Source organism: Carassius auratus, chromosome 8, assembly GCF_003368295.1.
Source record: "Carassius auratus strain Wakin chromosome 8, ASM336829v1, whole genome shotgun sequence".
In the NCBI taxonomy this organism is placed as follows: domain Eukaryota; kingdom Metazoa; phylum Chordata; class Actinopteri; order Cypriniformes; family Cyprinidae; genus Carassius; species Carassius auratus.
The window spans coordinates 9,544,523-9,565,217 of NC_039250.1; the positions used below are offsets into that span (position 1 = coordinate 9,544,523).

The 20,695-nt window shown below is 37.9% G+C and overlaps 1 protein-coding gene across 5 annotated transcripts in view; it reads right to left on the minus strand.

Annotated features, from left to right (window-relative positions):
- nfic (nuclear factor I/C) overlaps window positions 1-20,695 on the minus strand; it is a 100,582-nt gene that overhangs the window by 74,772 nt on the left and 5,115 nt on the right. The window contains exon 1 of one of the 5 annotated variants that reach the window (XM_026269593.1): window positions 18,303-19,532. The exons of 2 other annotated variants lie outside the window; for them this stretch is intronic. In XM_026269593.1, coding sequence (XP_026125378.1) covers window positions 18,303-18,380 — 78 coding nt within the window. In that variant the 5' untranslated portion in view covers window positions 18,381-19,532. Of the gene's footprint in view, window positions 1-18,302; window positions 19,533-20,695 lie in introns of those variants that run through there. 2 more of the 5 variants (XM_026269589.1, XM_026269594.1) reach the window with 2 other exon arrangements.

The following is a 20,695-nucleotide window of genomic DNA, read 5'->3' on the forward strand; positions in this document are numbered from 1 at the left end:
GGTAAGTTTTCAACAACAACAACACACACAGATGTACCTCCCAGGCACGTTGCGAACCGCAGTCCCTTAACCGTTTAGTGCGGCATTCATTTGGTCTGACTAATTACTTCCATATTTGACCATTTCTAAAAGCCTAAACTAGCACCAGACCGTGCTATAAATGTTACTAAAACCCCAACCGAACATTAAACATGCGCATCTATCAATTATCATTAACAAGACTCGAAGCTCTGCGTGCACCACCGTGGCCATTTGTGCGTGTGTGTGCATAAAACAGTCATAATGAGAGCGCTGCTTTACAGTTCTGTGATAATCATCAGCCAAAAAAAATCCCCACATGAGAATGAACTTATGTTCAATAGAAGGGTTTTGCGCTTATGGCAAAGTAATGAAACTCAGGCTCAAGCTGAATGATGTCAGCTGTGGCATCAATATAGCATGACATCGTTACCAGCGTGTCACTTTTGCTTAGGCATAATGCAACCACAGAGAGAGAGAAAGAGAAAGAAATGGCCAAGGGCTGCTTGGCCACAGTAATTCAAACAGAGAGAAATAAGGAAAAAAAGAAAGAAAAAACACAGTGCTCCCCGGTCTGGTTGCGCTGCGAGCAGTGAGCAGGTTTTAAAGGAACATAATGAGACGTGACTTCGGCATGCTGTGGATCTCATGCGATAAGCCAGTTCTGCAGCTCACGGCAGTGAAAGCTCTTAAACTCTCACAGCTGCTCCACAGAAACCATCTCCTGAAACACCAGAAACGTTACTGTCTTCCAATCTAAAACAAGCCTCTCTAGACAGCTTAACACCTTCCTCAAAACACTACCCTCAAGACCACAAATGGTGTGTTGAGAGCCAAAATTGAGCCTTAGGTGAAAAACAATGCAGAATTCAAACAATAAATGCAACTAATCGTGCAGTTTTTAAGGAAATCCATCAGAAAAACTTACACAAGAGCCAGCACTATTACAATATCATTTACTTTGCCAGTGCATTGGTGTTGATGAACAGAAATCAAAAAAGGAAGAAAAGAAAGTCCCAAACATACCTGAATCCATTAACAAATGATGCTTTGAACATAATTTTGTTTGCTTTAGTGCAATAGTTTGATAGCAAAGCTTTTTTTAAGCATTTGTGTTTGCACTTTTTCTGACATGGGAAACACAAAAACTGCCCAGTCCTTGTGCTGCTTCAGAGCTTAATTAAAAAGATTATAAAACATCCTCTAAGAGTGGAAGTTCTCGCTGAAATGTCCTGAAAAAGAAAACCAGATTTAACGTATTTTTTGAACCCAATAGCTACAGCGGAACATAATATGTTTTTATTTCCAGCTATTTAAAGGTTTGTACTGGGAGAAGCTGAACGCAGACAGAGTGCAGTAATTGGGAAGTTGAGAGACTCGTTGTACACACACTCACATCTGTAATCAGTCGACTCTGACAGAACTGATACAGTTACTGAGTAAACTTTCCAAAGATTTACAGCTAAAAACTAAAAAGACAGAAAAAAGAATGAATATAAAAAATTGAGGCTGACAAAAAACAGAAAACCAAGCTGCACAAACAAACACAAGAAATTATGTCCAAAAAAACTGCTAAACCCTCATCAGGTTCAACTGCATGTGTTTAGAAAATGGTAAGGTTGCTTTATTTAGCTATGTTAATGTCCAAAATAGCTTGCCCCAAAATAGTTTCCCTAACTAAATTTGGGTTCATTGAACAAATATTCCAATGGACATTCTGGCTTGAGAACTTAGAAGAGTCTGGACACAATTTTCACCCAATGACAGCACAAATTTCCAGGAAGGAAATGCCAGGAGGAAATAGTGATTTCAGCAATAGAGGGAGATTAGAGACGAGCCTGTTTCCCTGCAGACATGTGTGGATGTAATTTCTTCTCTTTAGAGCTCCTTTCACTCCTTTAGCTTCAGCACTCACAAATACACCAACCACTCCAGCAAAAATAAACATTTGTTGGGCATTTTCTCCTTTCCACGGCCTTGGAAAAAGCTCAGAGGCAGATCAAATGAGGCCCAAACCAGGCAAAGACACTCAAAACTGGGCAACTGTGTAATTTCTGCATCATTAGTGGTATACATTTTTTAAACAGGTTTCCTGAACATGGCCAAAATCATATATCACATTATGAGCTGGTAGAATCAAGCACGGGTCATGGATATGGAGAACTCTGCAATGTTATTCAACGCAATGCAATAAAATGCAATGCAAAGAAATGAAAATGAAAAGGTAAATACATAAATAAATAACTAAAATGTGCACCAAAACTGCAGAAATTGAAGACTCACACCAAAAGATATAATTAAGTGTAGGATCAGTATAAAAACATCTTTGCATTGTGCAAGAAACAAATGAACCAATTAACTATTTAAACAATACAAAAATGTAAAAACTAAATTCTGATTGAAGTTGTCACAAAGTAACAACACAAACATCTTTCAACATATTTTTATTAATGTGACAAGTTTAATAGTTCTATAAATATTTTTTTAAGTTTTAAATATAAATAATTGTAATAATAATTTTCAACTAACAACCACAACACAGCAACCTCTTAACAACAAGTTGTTCTTTGCCTTTTTTGGGACACCTAGTAATTTTGTAAATTCAAATGGTCCGACCTATAAACACATCTACTGCAATATAAACAACACTAGAGCAAAAATTCTCCTGGCTGACACACATTGCAGCCTATATGCACCATCTATATGACAATGAATGGAAAAGGAACTTGAACTTGTGTCACCCACATAAGCACCCCAAACTCAACGTGTCGGATGGCATTAGGCCACAGCTCCAACTTAGCAATATATATTTTTAAACCTTGTGCCTTACTGTTACAGTATTTACAACACCAACATGAAGACGATCAGTGGAGAGCTGAGAAGCATATTGCATTTCTCTCTTTCCATCTTTCTCTCTCTCTCCTGCCTACTCGGTCTTTTTCCATATTAGGCCTGGACGCGCTCCAACGGAATGCTCTGTTTTTACTACAATCAGTCTGAGAAGAGCGTTTTGACTGCATTTCGTGTGCACATTAAGGATGAGAATGTTATTGATAAACATGGCTGATGAATGGCTTCATTATGGCAGATGAACTGAGCATCTTTGATCTGACAGAGGCCGATGGCAGGACGGCTGTGATAGCATAAGGGAAAACTGTGACCACTGAACTGTCCTGAAAAAGCCAGGCCTACCAGCTCTGCTGCTCTCGCTCTGTCTGCCGCACACGCAAACACACACACACACACACACACACACACACACACACACACAGCTGTATTTATGAAGTAATTGAATCATTTTGTTATTGCGGAGCTCAGGGAAATGTGTTTTTATTCCTGTCCGTTGCTCAGATACCATCTTTATTATGTCTTAAACAGAGAGTGTGACTTTTCTTTTTTTTTTTGCACAAATCTTTTTCCAAGTAGAGACCGAGAAAGAGAAAGAGAGCGGGAATGAAGGAGGGAGGGAGCAGTCAAAAAGATGACAGAATAGGGGTGTTGCAGTCACTCACACCCACACACACACAAAGTATTGCTATGGTCACTCCGCATGTCATAAGCATGTGTCCCGGGGCTGAGCTTTTCCCAGACAGTTTCCCCAAAATTGATTACAAGATTGTTTCCGATGCTGAAGAATTAGAAGATTTCCAAAAGACTCATCATTAGCAATAAAAATAACTGCAGGCTTTTAAAACTACTATTTTAGTAAAACCACACGGAGTGATCAAATAATAACCCAGCTGTTTTCATACTTCTCTATGATTCACCTTTCACCTCGTGTAGAACGTAGTGTGCCAAGGGAAAGAAAAGGACAGCGAGCCTTGATTTTTTTGTAATACTGCAATTTACACAGAATGCCCTCTGAGCATTAACAGCAGACAACCCAACCCCCCATTTTTGGGTGAACAATCCCTTTAATAAAGGTCAAAGTAATTGCATGTATAATGATATAAAAATGTAAAATGTTTTAAATGATTCAAATAGTTTCCCACTAAAACTGCTAAACGTTTCATGTTATCTAACCAAATTTATTTTGTGGACTACTCTATTAGTCCGCATTGTTAACATTGAGCTGAAAAAAAAAGCTAAAATATAAATATAAAAAAATTCAACAAAGCACCGTGTGCTTTAAAGACTTTGCAATTTAACCAAGACAGCAAGTTACATCTCAATAGTCCTTTGTGTGTCTTCCTTTCTAAACCCTATTGGATGCATCTGAGAGCTTATCAAAGACAGAACACTGCAGTAGGTTACTCCTCGGTGCCCAGCGGGCTGATGGGAGATGAGGTTCTGAATGCTGAGTGGATCAAAGCGGATGTTCTGTGACTCACACGGCATCTTTCTTTTCCTCCCTCACTCTCTTTTCTGCACAAGCGCTGAGTCAGCCCTCAGCCATGCAGCATCATAATGGAGAGAGGGGAATGCTGGGTAACCAACCTCTCTCAAGAGGAAAGGTAGTGTGGACAATGTGCTGCAGTGGTATTTGGGTTACGCTGTTTGCTCTTTCTATTTAATGTGACATTTGAATTTCTATTAGGGCTGTTAATTTAGAGCAAATAATTAAGAATGTGATATAGCGAGATGCTAAAAACAGGAACACATGACGCAATGGCAAGAGATTCCATTCTGCATTTGACAACATAAAAAAAAAGTTCAAATTAAATTTAAGAACACTTCCTGTATGAATTACCAAGAAGTCGACATATAGTATTATACAACAATTAGACGATTAACATAATCAACTTGATATCTAAATACACTTTCCTTATACATTCAAGTAATATGTAATTTAGAATCTTGTCAAAAATAACTAAATAAAATCTTAAATAAAATGTAATCTAATATCTGATTGTCAAAGTAATGAAATAAAACCCATTTACCTAAATACTTCCCTTTAATCGCATTTATGAAGAGCTCAACTGCTGAAAACAAAAGATCTTTTGATAACATGGGGCAAAAAGATGGTGGGAAGTTTCATTTAATAAGCACAAAGGACAAAGAGGAAAAACATGAATGTATCTCTTCATACTCTAAAACATACTTTTAAAGATGCATGTGACTTCCTATCATTGAATGAAGTCACAGGGTTCGTGTTCCCATGACAGCTAAAAGCACCTGTTCCATTAGCATCTGAAATGCCATGAACCTCTCATTGATGATACAAGGAGAGGGTTTGTGTCCTTTAGGGTTTGAAACAAAGATGGAAGAGGATAATAATGCACGATTCAATCTATGCAACAATTAGTGCCTCACAACCACTAGATCTTCACGTCTTTGTGATTTCCAGGGCCGGTTCCTCATGTGTCTGCTAGAACTAAGGGAAGTGGGGGGAAGGAAGAATGTGAGTCTTCAATTAAAATCATTGTTTAAAACATGGGAAAATGTCATCTCTAAAGTAAAAGTGCCTAGTGATGTCTCTTCTATCCAATAAGCAACCTGACTAACTTCAAACAACCTCCATTGCCCTGATTTGAGCAGAGATTGGGGCTCATGAAACACGAAAGTATAACTGTGTGTGCAAAGAATTCAGTCGTATGGTATTTTCCACTCGGCAGTTGCTTGGTTCATTTGCAGAAGGGGTTGCCAGTTGTGAAAATGTCCCCAAGTTTCCTGGTTTCTAAATGACTGAGGACAAAGTAAATGAACAAAGAAATGAAGCTCTGGGAGGTGTCAGACACCTTGCACCTTACCCACGCAAACACAAACTACAAACTGCGCAAAAGGTCAACTATTTTCTCTGAAATTAGAGAGAAATCTCTCTGTAGTTTTCCTTTTTTGGCCTTATTTATAATACGTGAGCGAAATGAATTTCTATGTAGGCTAAATCAATCAGAAAACCATTCTTATGTAAATTGCTACAGTTGATTTATGTAAGAAAGATTTTACTATTATTTACAAATTTCAGCTTGTGTTGCATGCATGAGGCCAAATGTATTTTCCACCTATTTTTCTCGAATTCATAAAATCAGAACTGACTGCACATTCTTATGACATGAACAATTCATCTGTGCATGTTATAAAAAATAATCTAAATGTAATGACTTGCTCTTTCTCTTCCTATTTGCATTGCAATCACTAGATAATGTTGACCAACAGACTAATAGCTATTTAGAGACTGCTCCATTCCGGTATGTAACATCCAATCAATTCCCAATGGAAAAAAAATCAAATTCTGCTCTACATTTCATCTTGTTGAATATCCTGTTTCACTCAGAAATGCATGTCACACCACAAAATGGGTTGCAAATGACAAATAACAAGACACAGGCGGATTGTTTGTTCAAACTCTACTTTTATGGTTTATTTTCTTTGAATACATATGTTTCAAGTTTTTACTGAGATAAATATATTCCAATTTCACAATCTATTGCTTAGCAAAGAAGCATGTGGTTAGTCTTTCCCTGTTAAAATATTACATAAAACGTCATCTGCAATGCTTTTAGCTTTTGTAATATAACATAAGCCTATTTCCAAGTAAAACAGAACATTTAGTGAAATACAGTATAAACTAGGATGTGATTTGACTGGATCATGAAAAGTGGCTATGATATTATTAGCTACAATTTTTCACCACTTATGCAGCCCTGATTATTGCCATCTGTAAAAGTAATTTCAGAGGCAGAGAAAAATGATTATGAATATTACAAAAACAATGCTTTTTTGTTCGGAATAACACCAAGTGATTAATTACGCGCAATAAGACACAATTATAGTGAACAGGATACGTCTGATCGATGACTTGGTCATCAATCACTATTGTTGAAACGTTGTTGTTAAATATCCCCTTCAAACAAACGTGCCAGCAGTTATTAATAATCCACTTTGTCTTCCTGTCCACTGCAGTTTGGTGAAAACAGTTCATTCCCTCGCTCCACCCATTCACACTTTTAGAGGAAGGGACAGCTGCAGCTTCATCGTCTTAGCATACATGCTGACCGCAGAACCGCAAATACAGACAGCCCAGTGACTCCAAGCGCAAACACTCCCTAACAAACACACAGGCCGCAGTCTGTTCTTATGCTGTTCGATCATTAGGGACTGGGGCATAACCGTGCTCCTGGGAAACAGCTGTGCCTTCACAGAATTGATTTGTGCAGTGAATCACAAAGCCACACAAATCTTGAGTGTCAGTGCATCTTTGCACTCCACCACTTTCACTCTCTGCGTTGTTCTTTTTTTTCTTATCAGTTTTCCAGCCATTTTTTACAACTCATTTTACTTCTGGCAAACAGGATGTTCATTCAGAAAAAATGAAAGGCAGGGCTTGGTTTTATCCAAGGATTTTTTGAGGAAACGATTTCAACCTTAATACCGTCTCAATATATCACAATCGTTTTTATGCTATTTTCATTTGGGTCATTTAGTATCAAATCAAACAAATGTAAAAAAAAAATAATAATAATTCCCTGGCTCAAATATTATAATTTCACTGAAAAAAAAATCCAATTAAAAAAATGTAGGGTAAAGATTTACATCTATATTTTTTAACTTGAGCCAATGAAAATAAATAACTTGCCCTTAGGGCAACCAATATTTAACCAACAGTCTGCTTGACCATCAGTCGAAAGTGTGAGTTTTTTTTTTTAGTTGGTTCCTTTTTTAAGAAATATTACAAAAATAGCATGCACTGATTAAGTGTACACAATAAAAAAACTGTATTACATAACTGTATTTCACACTGACTTTAAGGTTTGGAGGTTTATTAAACATGTTTTACAGCCTAGCTCTCCGGGAGTCCCATTAGCCAAGTATCTCCGACAGTTTGAGCAGCGATTCCAGCATCGAGAGTTTTCCAGACTCATAGGGTAAATTAGAGCAGCAAGCTGTCTGGAAAATGCAATGCACCCATTCCACTTGAGCTATGACCTTTGCATGCCAGAACAATAGGCATCCATTATAGAGGATTAGAAAGGATCGCTGGGTCACCCAAACTACAAACCCAATCTTTGCATGAATCTGAATGTCTCTCACTCTCTTTCTCTCTCCTTCAGCAGACAGGCCCCAGCTGACCACTGAGACAAGCTTAAGCTTGGCTCATGCCTTCATTCACTTTCAATAGCCAGGTTACAAAGGTCATGACCCCAGGATTAACTAGTTAGACATACATGAAAACATCTACATGCATTTGCTTGACAAATCTACTACCAACATCCAACATGCATCTGGTGTTTTAGATTAAACTGATTTGATTGCTAAGAAATAACCAGAGTTCAGTGTCCTGGCCTTATCTTATCTTAAGAATGTATTGTGCCAACTGATAGTGCCTTTGTTTTAGTTTCTTTTTTGCATTTGCGGTCTGCGTTGATTCACTAGTGGCTAATTCACTGAAGGACTTATGTAAATCAGGCAACGCCACCAAAATCTGAAGCATCACTGCACAACTGTGGTCCAGATTCCTGAATCAGCTCTTTAAAATGCCATAAGCATGCTCATCTACACAATAAGTGCTGCCATGATCAATAGAAACATCTCTTTAAAGTGAAATGTTTTTGTTTTCCAATGAGGCAACAGAAAGACAATAAATGCATCATTTACATATTTGTATAATTTACCTACATGTACATTACATTTCCATATTTTATTTTTTGTTTGACACTCTTTAACTCTGGGAATCAAACTCAGGGCCTTGGCATTGTAAGCAACAAATTTGAATAGAGTAAACAGGATGCTAAACTTGAATTGAAAGTATAATATATATATATATATATATATATATATATATATATATATATATATATATATATACAGTGCCATGAAAATGTATTTGCTCCCTTTCTAGGTTTTTTTGTTTTTCACACATAAATAATTCAGATCATAAATCAATATTACACAAAGATAACCCAAGTAAATACAAAATGCAGTTTTTAAGTAATGATTTTATTTATGAAGGGAAAAAAGCTGTCCAAACCTGCCTGGCCCTGTGTGAAAAAAGTAAATTAGTTGTGCCATCCCAGTGATAACTGGCAATGAGTCTTTCACATCGTTGTGGAGGAATTTTGGCCCAGACTTCTTTGCAGGATTGTTTAAATTCAACCACATTTGGAGGGTTTTAGAGCATGAATAGACTGTTTAAGGCAGCGGTTCTCAATTCCAGTCCTCGTGTCCCCCTGCTCTGCACATTTTGTATGTTTCTCTTATGGCTTCAGACGTTTGTTCTTTTAGAACATTAAGTGCCCTGCAAAGTGGACATCACAGGGCATTCTGCCATGATTCCAGTTCGAAGCAAACAAATATGTTCCATTCAAAGTGCATTGAAGTGTGCAAGACATTAATTTAAATTGTATTCATTTACCGAGGTATATAAAAAGTTCAGCTTTTGTCTCATCAGTCCACAGAATATTTGCCCAAAAGTCTTGGAGATAATCAAGATGTTTGTTTTTTTTCAAATGTGAGACGGGTCTTTCTTTTCTTTTCTGGTCAGTTTTGCCTTGGAACTCTCCCATGGATGCCATTTTTGCCCAGTCTCTTTCTTGTTGTTGAATACTCTTTTTCCTCTTTTTTTTTACGCTCTTGGAGAGATTTTTGTAGGCCAGCCACTCCTGGAAAGGTTCACCACTGTTTCAAGTTTTCTCCATTTGTGAATAATGGCACTAACCGTGGTTCACTGGTGTCCCAAAGCCTTAAAGATGGTTTTATAATCCTATCCAAACAGATACATAAACTTTTTTTTTCTCATCTCTTCTTGAATTTATTTAGATCGCTGCATGATGTCTTGCTCTTTAAGCATGCTTCACTTCGTCAGACAGGTTCTATCTAAGTGATTTCTTGATTCAACTGGTCTGGCAGTAATCAGGCCTGGGTCTGGCTAGAGAAATTTAACCCAGCTTTCTAAAATAATGTGGTTAATCACAGTTCTTTCATGATTTAACAGGAGGGGGCAATACATTTTTCACATAGGACCAGGTAGGTTTGGACAGCTTTTTCCCTTAATAAATGAAATAACTATTTAAAAACTGCATTTTGTATTTATTTGCATTATCTTTGTGTAATATTAACATTAGTTTGATGATCTGAATCGGGAAAAAAACAGGAAGGGGCAAAAATCTTTTTACGGCACTGTATATATATATTATATTATATTATAAATTAAAATTTTAACTTCTGAATTCAAAAGAAGCCAATTGTGATAATTCAGATTCTTTTGCCCATTGGCCTTGTTAAATGGGATTGTGAGTGGTTATTAAATTAGACCCGGGATTTTACTCTGAAACGATGTATATAAGGAGAAAATAGAGATGTCGTGAAAATTAATGAAAGACAGAGTTTTAACAGGGGTATTTCTTTAAAAAAAATGGGGCCTGGGACAAACATTTTATGCGTGATCCTCTTGGCCGCTAGAGAGCGCCTCAGATGACCTGGACACCACATGGAACAGGTGCCGGGGCACTGTCCGCAGTTGAACCATGAAGAAGACAGTGGACAGTGGATTCTACCATGTGATGTCTGCAAACAATGACACAGTTACCTCCGGTTACCTCAGATTATTACCCTTCTTTCCCTCACACCCTCGGGTACACACAGTGCACTAAGGCCTCTATATCTCTACAAACAGCCAAGCCACACCTCTCAGTTCAAGTGCATTACTACTGAACTGGATGCACACCTGGTAAACCAACTGTCACAGTTAAGTCCAGCCAATCACAGAGCTTCAGTCTGAATCATTATACGTTTTCAATCAGGTTGATAGCAGTGATCCAAGCCGAGGCATGGTACTCAGTGACTGGCATGCAACCGTAATCCCACAGTTTAGATACAAAGGAGAATGAGTGCATTTTGATACTATAATCCAGCTGTTTTGCTCATTTGATCTTTGCACATATTAATTTAAATACAGAAAGCTTTCTTCAATTTTGTAATGTTGAAAATTGGTAAAAAAAAAAAAAACAGGTATGCACAATGTATCTGTACCATATTGTTTATTTACCAAACATTTACTTGAGCATATTCATTTCTGCCTATTTTTACAGATTACCTTTGTCATTATTAACATTAATAACAAAAACAGAATATTTTTATAACATTGTTAAATGTAATGTAATCATTAGCATATCTTTAAATTAATATGTATATATAAAAAAAGATTGTATTTACCATTGACTGGTTATAAGCCATCAAATTAAAATAATTATTGGTGTATCAATGTTAGCACTTAAATTTTTTGTTTTTCCATCTTATGGGAAGATGCAAATTTCCAACATAGTACATAGTTACAATGGAAAATAAATCTACTGTTTCTCCATTAATATTATAGCAGACTCCAACTGTCTGAATAAATTCTGTTCAACTGATTGCTTTCATAATGTTAAAGGTATCTGTTTTACATTTGAGTTTCTATTCTACAAGACGTCATGTGGATTCAAGAAGAATGAAAAATATTTCAATTCAGTGAAAAATATGCTGCGGTTAAGATTGATTTTATTATTTTCCATACTTATATTGCTACTCAAGGGGAATTATTCTGAAAAAGATTGGACAACTGTACAGCATGTACAATGCAACCTCAAATAAGAGAAAATATTCACCTTTCAAATAAGAGCCAGATCTATAGGCAGACATGCTGATTTTACTTTTTCCAACCATAAAACAACAGAACAAAAAAGACCATCAGATATGAATTATGGATGAGTGTAAGACAATCAAATATGATCAAATGTAGATAAGAGAAACTCAAACGCTTCAGAGCAGGACCATGTGCAGCAATACAAAGGCCTTTTTAAATATAAAACAAAAGATTTGAAAGTAATAAAATGTGTTTGCTAATTTACCCATTAACCATTTGCTATGCCTCTATTATCTTACATCAAACAAGCTTTTGCTCTAAAATAAGTCAAGTAAAGTTGTGTGTGTTTGGATAGTTTTAAACTGGATTAAAAATAAATTATCCACAAATAATGGAAAAGCAGGGCACTTACAATGTGACATATGGTTCCCAGAGGGGATACACGTGGTATTCTTTTACCGTTTTCCAAAACTTTATATAAACATTGAAAAGGGCATATCATGGATGAATCTATGTGCCAGCCCTTATTACCAAATAAACATACAGAACATCAGTAAAACACTTTTGCTGTCTTCAAAAAGCTATTGCGTAATTAAATTAATTATTTAACAACAAAGGCACTTTGCAGTGACACACATCCTTGCATTTGCCCATTCAAGTATAATATATCTTACATTTTTTGCACTTTACATAAAACATTGCTATGGAACATTCGGAAAAAGCTTGTCTAAATGAACAACAGTAACAAAAAGAGGCGGAGCTTAGTGAGTTCAATTGCACAAATGGGACACACCCCAAAGGTCACTAAAAATGGAAAAAGCCACCAAAGTAAAGGGAAACAGGTGATTTGACTTTACTAAATCAGAGTAGTTAATTAGGAAATGATGACAGAGGTGGGGTAGGCTGTGATGAGACCTTCGGTCGGTCTGCAGGGTCTTGGATGCTGCCTGACCAAAACAGAGCAGGACTCGTTGTCTGTCTCTCTGTGGGTTTAATTACATTAGTCCTGTAATTGAATTTAGCTGAGGCTTCGGCTCGCTCTCTGACAGCACGGTTCTAATCCTGGAGAATCCTGGGAAAACGGACTGGGTTTTCCCTCACCCTCTGAATCTAGAGATCTTTTGGTCTCAGTGTGCCATGGGAGCAGACCAGATCTGAATATCCCAAATCAAGTTAAATCAACTTCCAAGCAGTATGAATAATTTAACGGCTCAAAAAGGGGCAATTACGGATCATTTCAATTATATAAGAGTGAGAACTAACTTTAATTCAGCCTAGTTGGCTCCTCTGGTAGGGGTGAATGGGTTAAACGTTTGTGTTTTTACTCCATGTCCTTACAAAGAAATTCCGTTTAATAATCCAACTTGATTTGTCTCATAGACAACAGGCTCAAACTGGCTTTCAGTCAGACTCTTAAGACCATTAATTGTTCTTGTATCTCTTCCAATTAATCCAGATTCCTGTATGCCAGCTAAGATCCATCTCTGTTGTCACTTTGCCTTCTTGCAGAAGAGACCAAAGCATCACTGAAATTGCCACTCTAACTCACAAAGAAATATGACAGTTTCAGCTCCAGTTTGCATAAGAAGTGCCATTAGCAGATACAGCAGTTACACCAAATAAAAAATTTCTTTTATGAAGGCTCTATTCAGTGCCATTAAAATGTGGCCATGTCACAATACAGTCCAATATTTTTTCCACTTTAAAAACTCCACAAATGGACAAAATTATGGATAATTTGCTTGAAAAAGGCAGTGTGACCTGGTTACGCCATTACATCACCGCGGACAACTTCATGATAGCTGAACACAGTGTTCTGATTACATTTGACAAAGTACGTTTACAAACTGATATTTTGGAAAAAAAATGTAAGAAGTTTGGAGATTTGGGAAATAATAAAGAATAACATGTCATTTTTCCAAAGACAAAAATGCATCAATAGGAAGAACTGTCAAAAATAAAATGTTCACTTTTTCATTTGCTATTCAGTTTAAACATTCCACACAAAGTGTATAGAACCAAGTCAATATTTCACCCTAAATTCGACATGATATTTGACAGAAACCAGTACTATGCAGATGAATTCTGAAAGACATGAACTCTGAAAGAGGTGAGATGTCCTCAAAGCTACTGATTTTGAGAGTCATCAGTTGTCTCTCTAGAGCAAGGCGAGAATAATTTCGGAAACTCTTTGACCTGGGCTCTGAGAGTGCATGAACTCTTGAAGTCAGTCTTCCCCCAGCAGCAAAGAGTGAGAGGAAGCCAAAACCTGCCTGACCCTTTTCGGACCTTGCACCGCTCAAAAAGAGAAAAAAAGAAAAAAGTTTTTAGAGTGCTGTCTCCTCTATTCTGTGTACGCGTCTCTCACTAACACTTGCTTTCTTTCTCCCTTGCTCTCCTCACGGTTGCATTCAATTACATAACCAGCTAGGCTGCTAATCTCCATAATCCGAGTCATGCCACAACAGGGCCACGTACAGAGCTCAAGAACAAAGCCTGCACTAAAAACGCTCTCATCTTCCTCTGCGAGAGGCGAGTAGTGGTGAACAAAGCTTTTTTAGAAGCTGTATTAAATGTCATTTCCACACTCAGACAAGGAAACAGTGACTGTCTTCTTTCAGATGATATGCGTCTAAAAAAGAGGCCCTTTCTAATTTCTCATTAAACTTGTCAGAAGATCTTACAGCTTAAAGACCCAATGACACAATCATTTGTATGATGCTCTTTAAAATAAGAATGTCTTTCCAAATTTTATTCGCAACCTATTAGAAAATCATGTTCATGGCTATGACATAATTCAAATGTTATGTATGCTAAAACATATGTATGCTTTATAAAAATAATTATGTTTAATATAAGAATGATTAATTACATTTAAGCTACATGCCCAAACTTCCTTTTTCATTAGGAAATACTTTGTCAACAAACTAAAGATAACTGCACTAGTCAAGCTCAAAATGCATGAAAAGCTTAAACTAATAACAAACATAGGTTTGATGAATCATTCAACTTTTTAAATAAGTTTTTCATTCATAAATTCTTTCCCCAATCAATGTAATACAAGGAAGCGCAAATACACTTGGCTATATTCTCCAGAAGCAGAAGAAAGATCCTGACAATTCAACAAAACTAAACCTAGCAATAGTGCACTGTTACACATGCACAGAGACACCTCAAACCTGACAAAAAGAGGCCAAAGTGCGTGTGAGGGTGGACTTCAACATCTGCCACGAGACAAGGAAGAGATGAACGGATGTACTATGTTCTCTATCGCTCACAGAGGTGGCAAGATTAACTAACAAAGATCAAAACAATAACAGTCAAAGAGGGAACAATAAAGTATTATCAGATTTGACTGAAAAAACATTCCACCAATCAATATGCTTGTGTGGCTGTGCTCATTTCAAGTCAAATGTGTCATTTCTGAGCCATTATCTGAAAAATAAAATAAAATAAAAAAATCTGCAAATTGTGTTAAACTTCACACCAATTAATAATAAACTATTTCCAGACCCAGAGGGATCCAAATGTTACTGAGCTAAATTGATAAGCAAATGTTGCTTTTTGGAGGAAATCAGCCAACAAAAGGCTTGTTTTGTTTCTTATTTTTTTATATGCATCATTTGAAAATATATCATTGAAAATATTTAAAAAACACAAAAAGCTATACCAATAAGCTATAATTGTCAGTCAGAACCTGTCAATCCTCCTGCAAACCATGAATACAAAAGCTTTCTTTCTCTTTTGTCCTTCCTCGAAATAATCCCATGCAGCTACATTCTTTTCTCCAACGCAGCCCTCACATTGTGATGAAGTGCTGCTCTGGTGCGTTTTAAAGCAGCTCCTGCCCTTTATCAAAATAACAAATTGATGGCACTGCATCCCAAAGTGCAAGAGCGGGAAATAATTTACCTATGATTTGACTTTAATATTTCTTTGCTGGAGAAGCACACCGATTTTAACTCATATCTGGGCTGCGTGCCTAGAACATGATTTTGAGTCCAGAGAGAGTGATAGAGAGACAGAGTTTCCAGTCTTGCCAATGCCACAAAGTCCAGTGGGCTACTCTTACAGCTTTCCCCATCTATCCGTCTCTCTTTGTCTTGTTTCTGGACACCAGGAGCTTTTCTCAGTGATGACAGCTATTTATGAGTTTATGTGGCGTAATTCACAGCACACAGGTCCAAAAGAGCTCTTTTACGTTCACGCAAGAATCACAAACAGATTCTCGTGTTTTGTCACCCATACTCAAAGGGAAACGATATCTCACAAAATCAGAAATGAACAGATTTAGGAGCTTTCAGTGCTGAGATAAGGCGATGGTGGTTTAACACTGAAGTGCAATTGAGAATGCAAGAATGCCACAAGTTTCTTTCTATTTCAAGTTCCAGCAAAACAAAATTAAATTCATTGCCACAGGTCATTATTCAATTGCATGTCAGCGAAACAATGAACAATGCAGCAGAACCCCAGCGGCATACCTTACAGGTTCTGTTTGCACTGCTTTCTTATTATATCAGGATCTAGATCATCCTTTTTTTCTGAAGAAGGTGTTTTAACCTGCAGCTCGGGGTGAGTGGGCGGACGCATGAATCAGAGCTGTCAATAAAGAGACTGAGCGTATGTACACGTGCAGTGATAAACATTCTCATTATTGTCTTGGCTGAGAACTTGAAAGCCCATCAGGCAGGATACATCAACTCCCTGTAAAATAACACAACAGATTCTGTCATCTTCCGCCTCCTCAACCCACCACACACACATATTAATTAACGACAGCTATATACTCAATCTGTGAAGATAGCATTCTTCTATCAGAACAAAATCTTTCTGATTTTAGACATCTCAGAGCTGGGAAAGAATTTGATCTAAAAGCTCGGCTCTACTCCAGGCCACAGGGATCTTGGTCTTTGCATTTAATGCACAAAAAAAACCTTGCTTATCTTGCAGTATTGGAGAGTCTCCATTACACCACTAGATCTGTGGCATCTTCCTCCAGCTGCGGTCCAGACACACACACACACTTATATGGACTGAAAGCTTGCTCAATGACCCTTTCAAACCATTTGCAACACAGAAGATCCCCTTGATGGATTACGGTTCATAAGGAATGTGTCCAGTGACATGCGATTTTGTGCTTCAGTTTAACATTCAGGTAAAGTTGTGGAACATGAGTCCCAGAGGAATTATATTCAGTTTACTCCCATTTCTCAAAACTTACAATACAAATTGGGTAAGTGTGAAAAAATGAAAGAAAAACATGCCTTTAAGGGCACATAAGTTGATGCTCAATAAGTCTGTTCCCGACCATTTAAGCATTTGTCTGGATATATGTCTGCAGATACTTCTACACCAGAAAACGCAAACAAGACATGCATTTGTCCTACAATAACCTAATGCAGTGTAATGTCACCTGTAGGGAATCTGAACCACAGGCAGAGCTCTCTGTGGCATTCAATCACAAAGAGAAAAAGAGAAGAAAAACATCTTCACGAAATAGGGAATTGTGTCGCGCAGTGTTCCAACAGCGGCTCTGGAGAGCAGTGGAGAGGTGTAAATCAGGCACAGCGAGCTGCCTGCAGACCTCGTGCAAGCAGGCAAGGGAAGCGACAGCCAAAAAAAAATCCCCCGCATCTGTTCAAACTCAAATACAGAATATGTTAAAGCATCAAAAGTTTTTTATAATGCAATAATTGCAGTTAATGCACAACAGAACATTGTTCCTGTAGCTCAATTGGTAGAGCATTGGCAAGGTTGGGGGTTTGATTCCCCGGGAACACATGATGATAGGTAAAAATTGATAGCCTGAATGCACTGTAAGTCACTTTGGATAAAAGCGTCTGCTAAATGCATAAATTTAATTTAATTTAATTTAACAGAATTGTTGATGAACTACATAGCAGAGCTATTTTGGATTGCCATCTATCTATCTATCTACATTTCAACAACATATTTTTTATTTATACAATACATTTGAAAATATTTGTTCCTTGGATCAGGGAAAACTACTTTTGCAGAACATATGACTTTTATCTACAACACAACGTAGTATTCCTTACATTCGGATAGTGTCAGGCATGTGGCAAAAATCGAATCCGACTAACAAATGTATGACCGGAAAAGCACCACCACAGTAGTGGAGAAGCAGAGGTAGATTTAGAGATCTCTTAAATAAACAGCCCGCTGCACCCTGCCACGCCAGCACTGCTCTTCTTGATCGCCTTCCAGTTGGAAACATTTCTTAAAGCCTTCCCAGCAGAGCCGACTCTGCCAAGAGCGGAGGTTCTTCTGAAAATGACCTACTACTGTGACTCCAAACCCTGGGGCAGAAGACAAAAACTCTCTCCGTGCTGGAGAGAAAGCAGCGGCTCTGCCAGCATCTAAGCCCGTAACATACAGAAAAGAAAAAAATATCGATTTAAACATCTGCACAGGTCAAAATAAAAAATAAATGTTTCTTGTGAGGGTAAGAGCATTCTGCCTCTGACTCGAACTATGAATTATGCGATCTCTTCCAACACAGCGGTACTTGCGGTGCGGAATAAAACATCATTTCGAGGGAAGAATTTTGTCTTTGCACTGTTGATTAATCTATTCCAGAGATTTGAGCAGTTTTTGTAAGGCTCATTTAAAAAAGGAGACCCCAGAGGGTGATTCAGGCACTATGTAACAAAAATAAACGTATTTTCTGCTGTTATACACTGGCATGGATGAGAGAGCGAAGCTGTGGGCTCAGGTGGAATTCAAACACATCTTCATAAAGTAAATATTTAGGGTTGCTCACCATTCTCCCCGCAGAGGAACCTGGGTGTGATATGAAATGCAGCCAACCTTCCACAGACATCTCCAGCCCTGGCCACATGAAGTCCTCTACTCATGCCAAGAGCTCGGGCCTTTATAACTGAGGCTACTCTTTGTGCCCGACTCCCCTCCTCTCCTCTCCCCTCCCCTAAAAATCTCCTCGATGTCCTCTAATGAATATCAGCCACTAGGATCAACACATGAAAGCCAATGCTCCACTTAAGATTCTGACCCTTTTTTCCAAAATGCTCCCTGACACAAATAAGCAGCCGAATGTTTGAAAAAGTTGTGCTAAATGCATGCTGGATGGCAAGCGAGGAAGAGCGGGTGATCAAAACAGCTTAATTAATCTGTTAAACGGGCACATTGGGAGCTGCTGCACTGGGACACGGCCATGACTGTGCCACTCAGGGCTGTCAGACGAAAGTGGGGCATGCATTTCTGAGCTGAACGAAAGAGCAAACACTCTCTCCTGATGAAAAAAACTTGGGCGGGCAGGCGCACTCACACACACACACACACACGTGGATCGAGAGAGGACTGGTGGATTTACACCGCGGGGGTGTTCTGGGCCGTTTGAGAGCCCAGTAGCGGCACTTCAAATACAAAGTGCCCAACCATGGAGAGGGGTGGAGAACATTTCAGTGCTCATTACATCAGGACCTAGTTAGACTGGCTTGTCATGCGCATGTAACTTGTAAAGATGAGCAAAACTAACATACTGATAAGAATCGCCAAAATAAATAACAGACTATGCATGCATTCATGTAGAGAACAAAACATTTATATAACCAAATCGTTTCAAGCTCAACTGAGAGAAAAAGCTCTCAGTTCTGGAATATTTTGCACGGAAATATGAAAACTAAAACGCTCTCGTAAAAAAAACAAAAAAAAAACAAGCCAACGCAGAGCAGGTCTCATTATCAGGACAATTTCAGATGTTATAGTATTTTGTCGGTCAGTGCAGTCGAGTTAGTGTGTCTCAGAAAGGCTCGACGCTTGGATCGGCCGTCCTCTCCTTTCCCGGGGGGACTAATTGTGGCTCTAACGGAATGAATCGATGAGGAATGGGGGCAGGACAGCATGTTGCCAGCTCAGGGGAATAAAGCCTCTCAGATCTCACACTGATACTACTCTACACTTTTGGCAAATATGCTTTAAACTGGGCCTGTCCAAACTAAATAAATTTGATCAGTCATCTTTTATTATATAAGATGACTGATCATGTATATCATGTATATGTGTGTATATATATATATATATATATATATATATATATATATATATATATACATACACACACACACCCATACATTTCACAGTCTTGCATTGAAAATTATATATATATATATATATATATATATATATATATATATATATAAAGTGCCATACTGTGCACATGTTTAAGCGCACTTCATATATAGAATCTAGAATCAGAAAAGTAAAAAGAAACAAAAAAAAGTCAAAAGTGCATGTCAAAGATTTTTTATTTTTTCCACCAGCTCTAAAGTTTGAGACGGTTGCTGCTCACTGCAGACAGAATTGTTATAATGACAGCATACAGAACAGGCTCTGAGCTTAAAAACTGTTTTGTGAAGCGACTGTGTGCAGCGAAGCTCCGAGCGAAAGGCCCCTCCAGCTGCCAGCGGGACTGCGGTGGAGTCTGGCACACGTCTCATCTGTCCCTCTCTTTCTCTCTCTCAGCCCAACACACTCACTCAGACTACGGCCAGAACCCCTGTGCATGCTGCGCACTCTCCCTCAAACGCTGCAGGCTGCTACATTACATTATCCTATCAGCAACAACAGTGAGCCCAAAGAGGCAGTGGACATGCCGAGCGGTTACAGAGAAAACCAAAGGCCTCCGCACTGCTGGCCCACAGTACGGCTTACACAACCCAGATCTGTAATGCAGCAGAGATTATTCCATTTCTAAATATTTAACACAACCTGTCGATCAAACATGACTTATAAATGTTCAGGTGTAGTACACTATTGTTTAATAAGTTTTAGGATTTCACGTTTTTCAGTTAAGCATAGTTTACCTTTATAATTTACTAAAACTATATTTGGTAAAGTTACACAACTCCAAAAGTGGACTATGGTTACTTCATGTTTACACAGTATTTAATATGTTCACTAATCAAAAGACTGAATCAAGCGTGTTTTTTTAAGAACCAAAAAAACACTGTGAACACTGAAACATAGACCCATCTAATTTATTTAATAATAAATTCAAGCGCTGGAGGGTGAGGTGTGTATTTGTACTGTTGCCTGTTTGAACACATTCACTAAGACCTGAAAAGTACAATACATATTTGTGGGACTTAAAAGCCCAAATGCCAAAGGTTTTCTAGGCAGTTATTCAAATAAAGT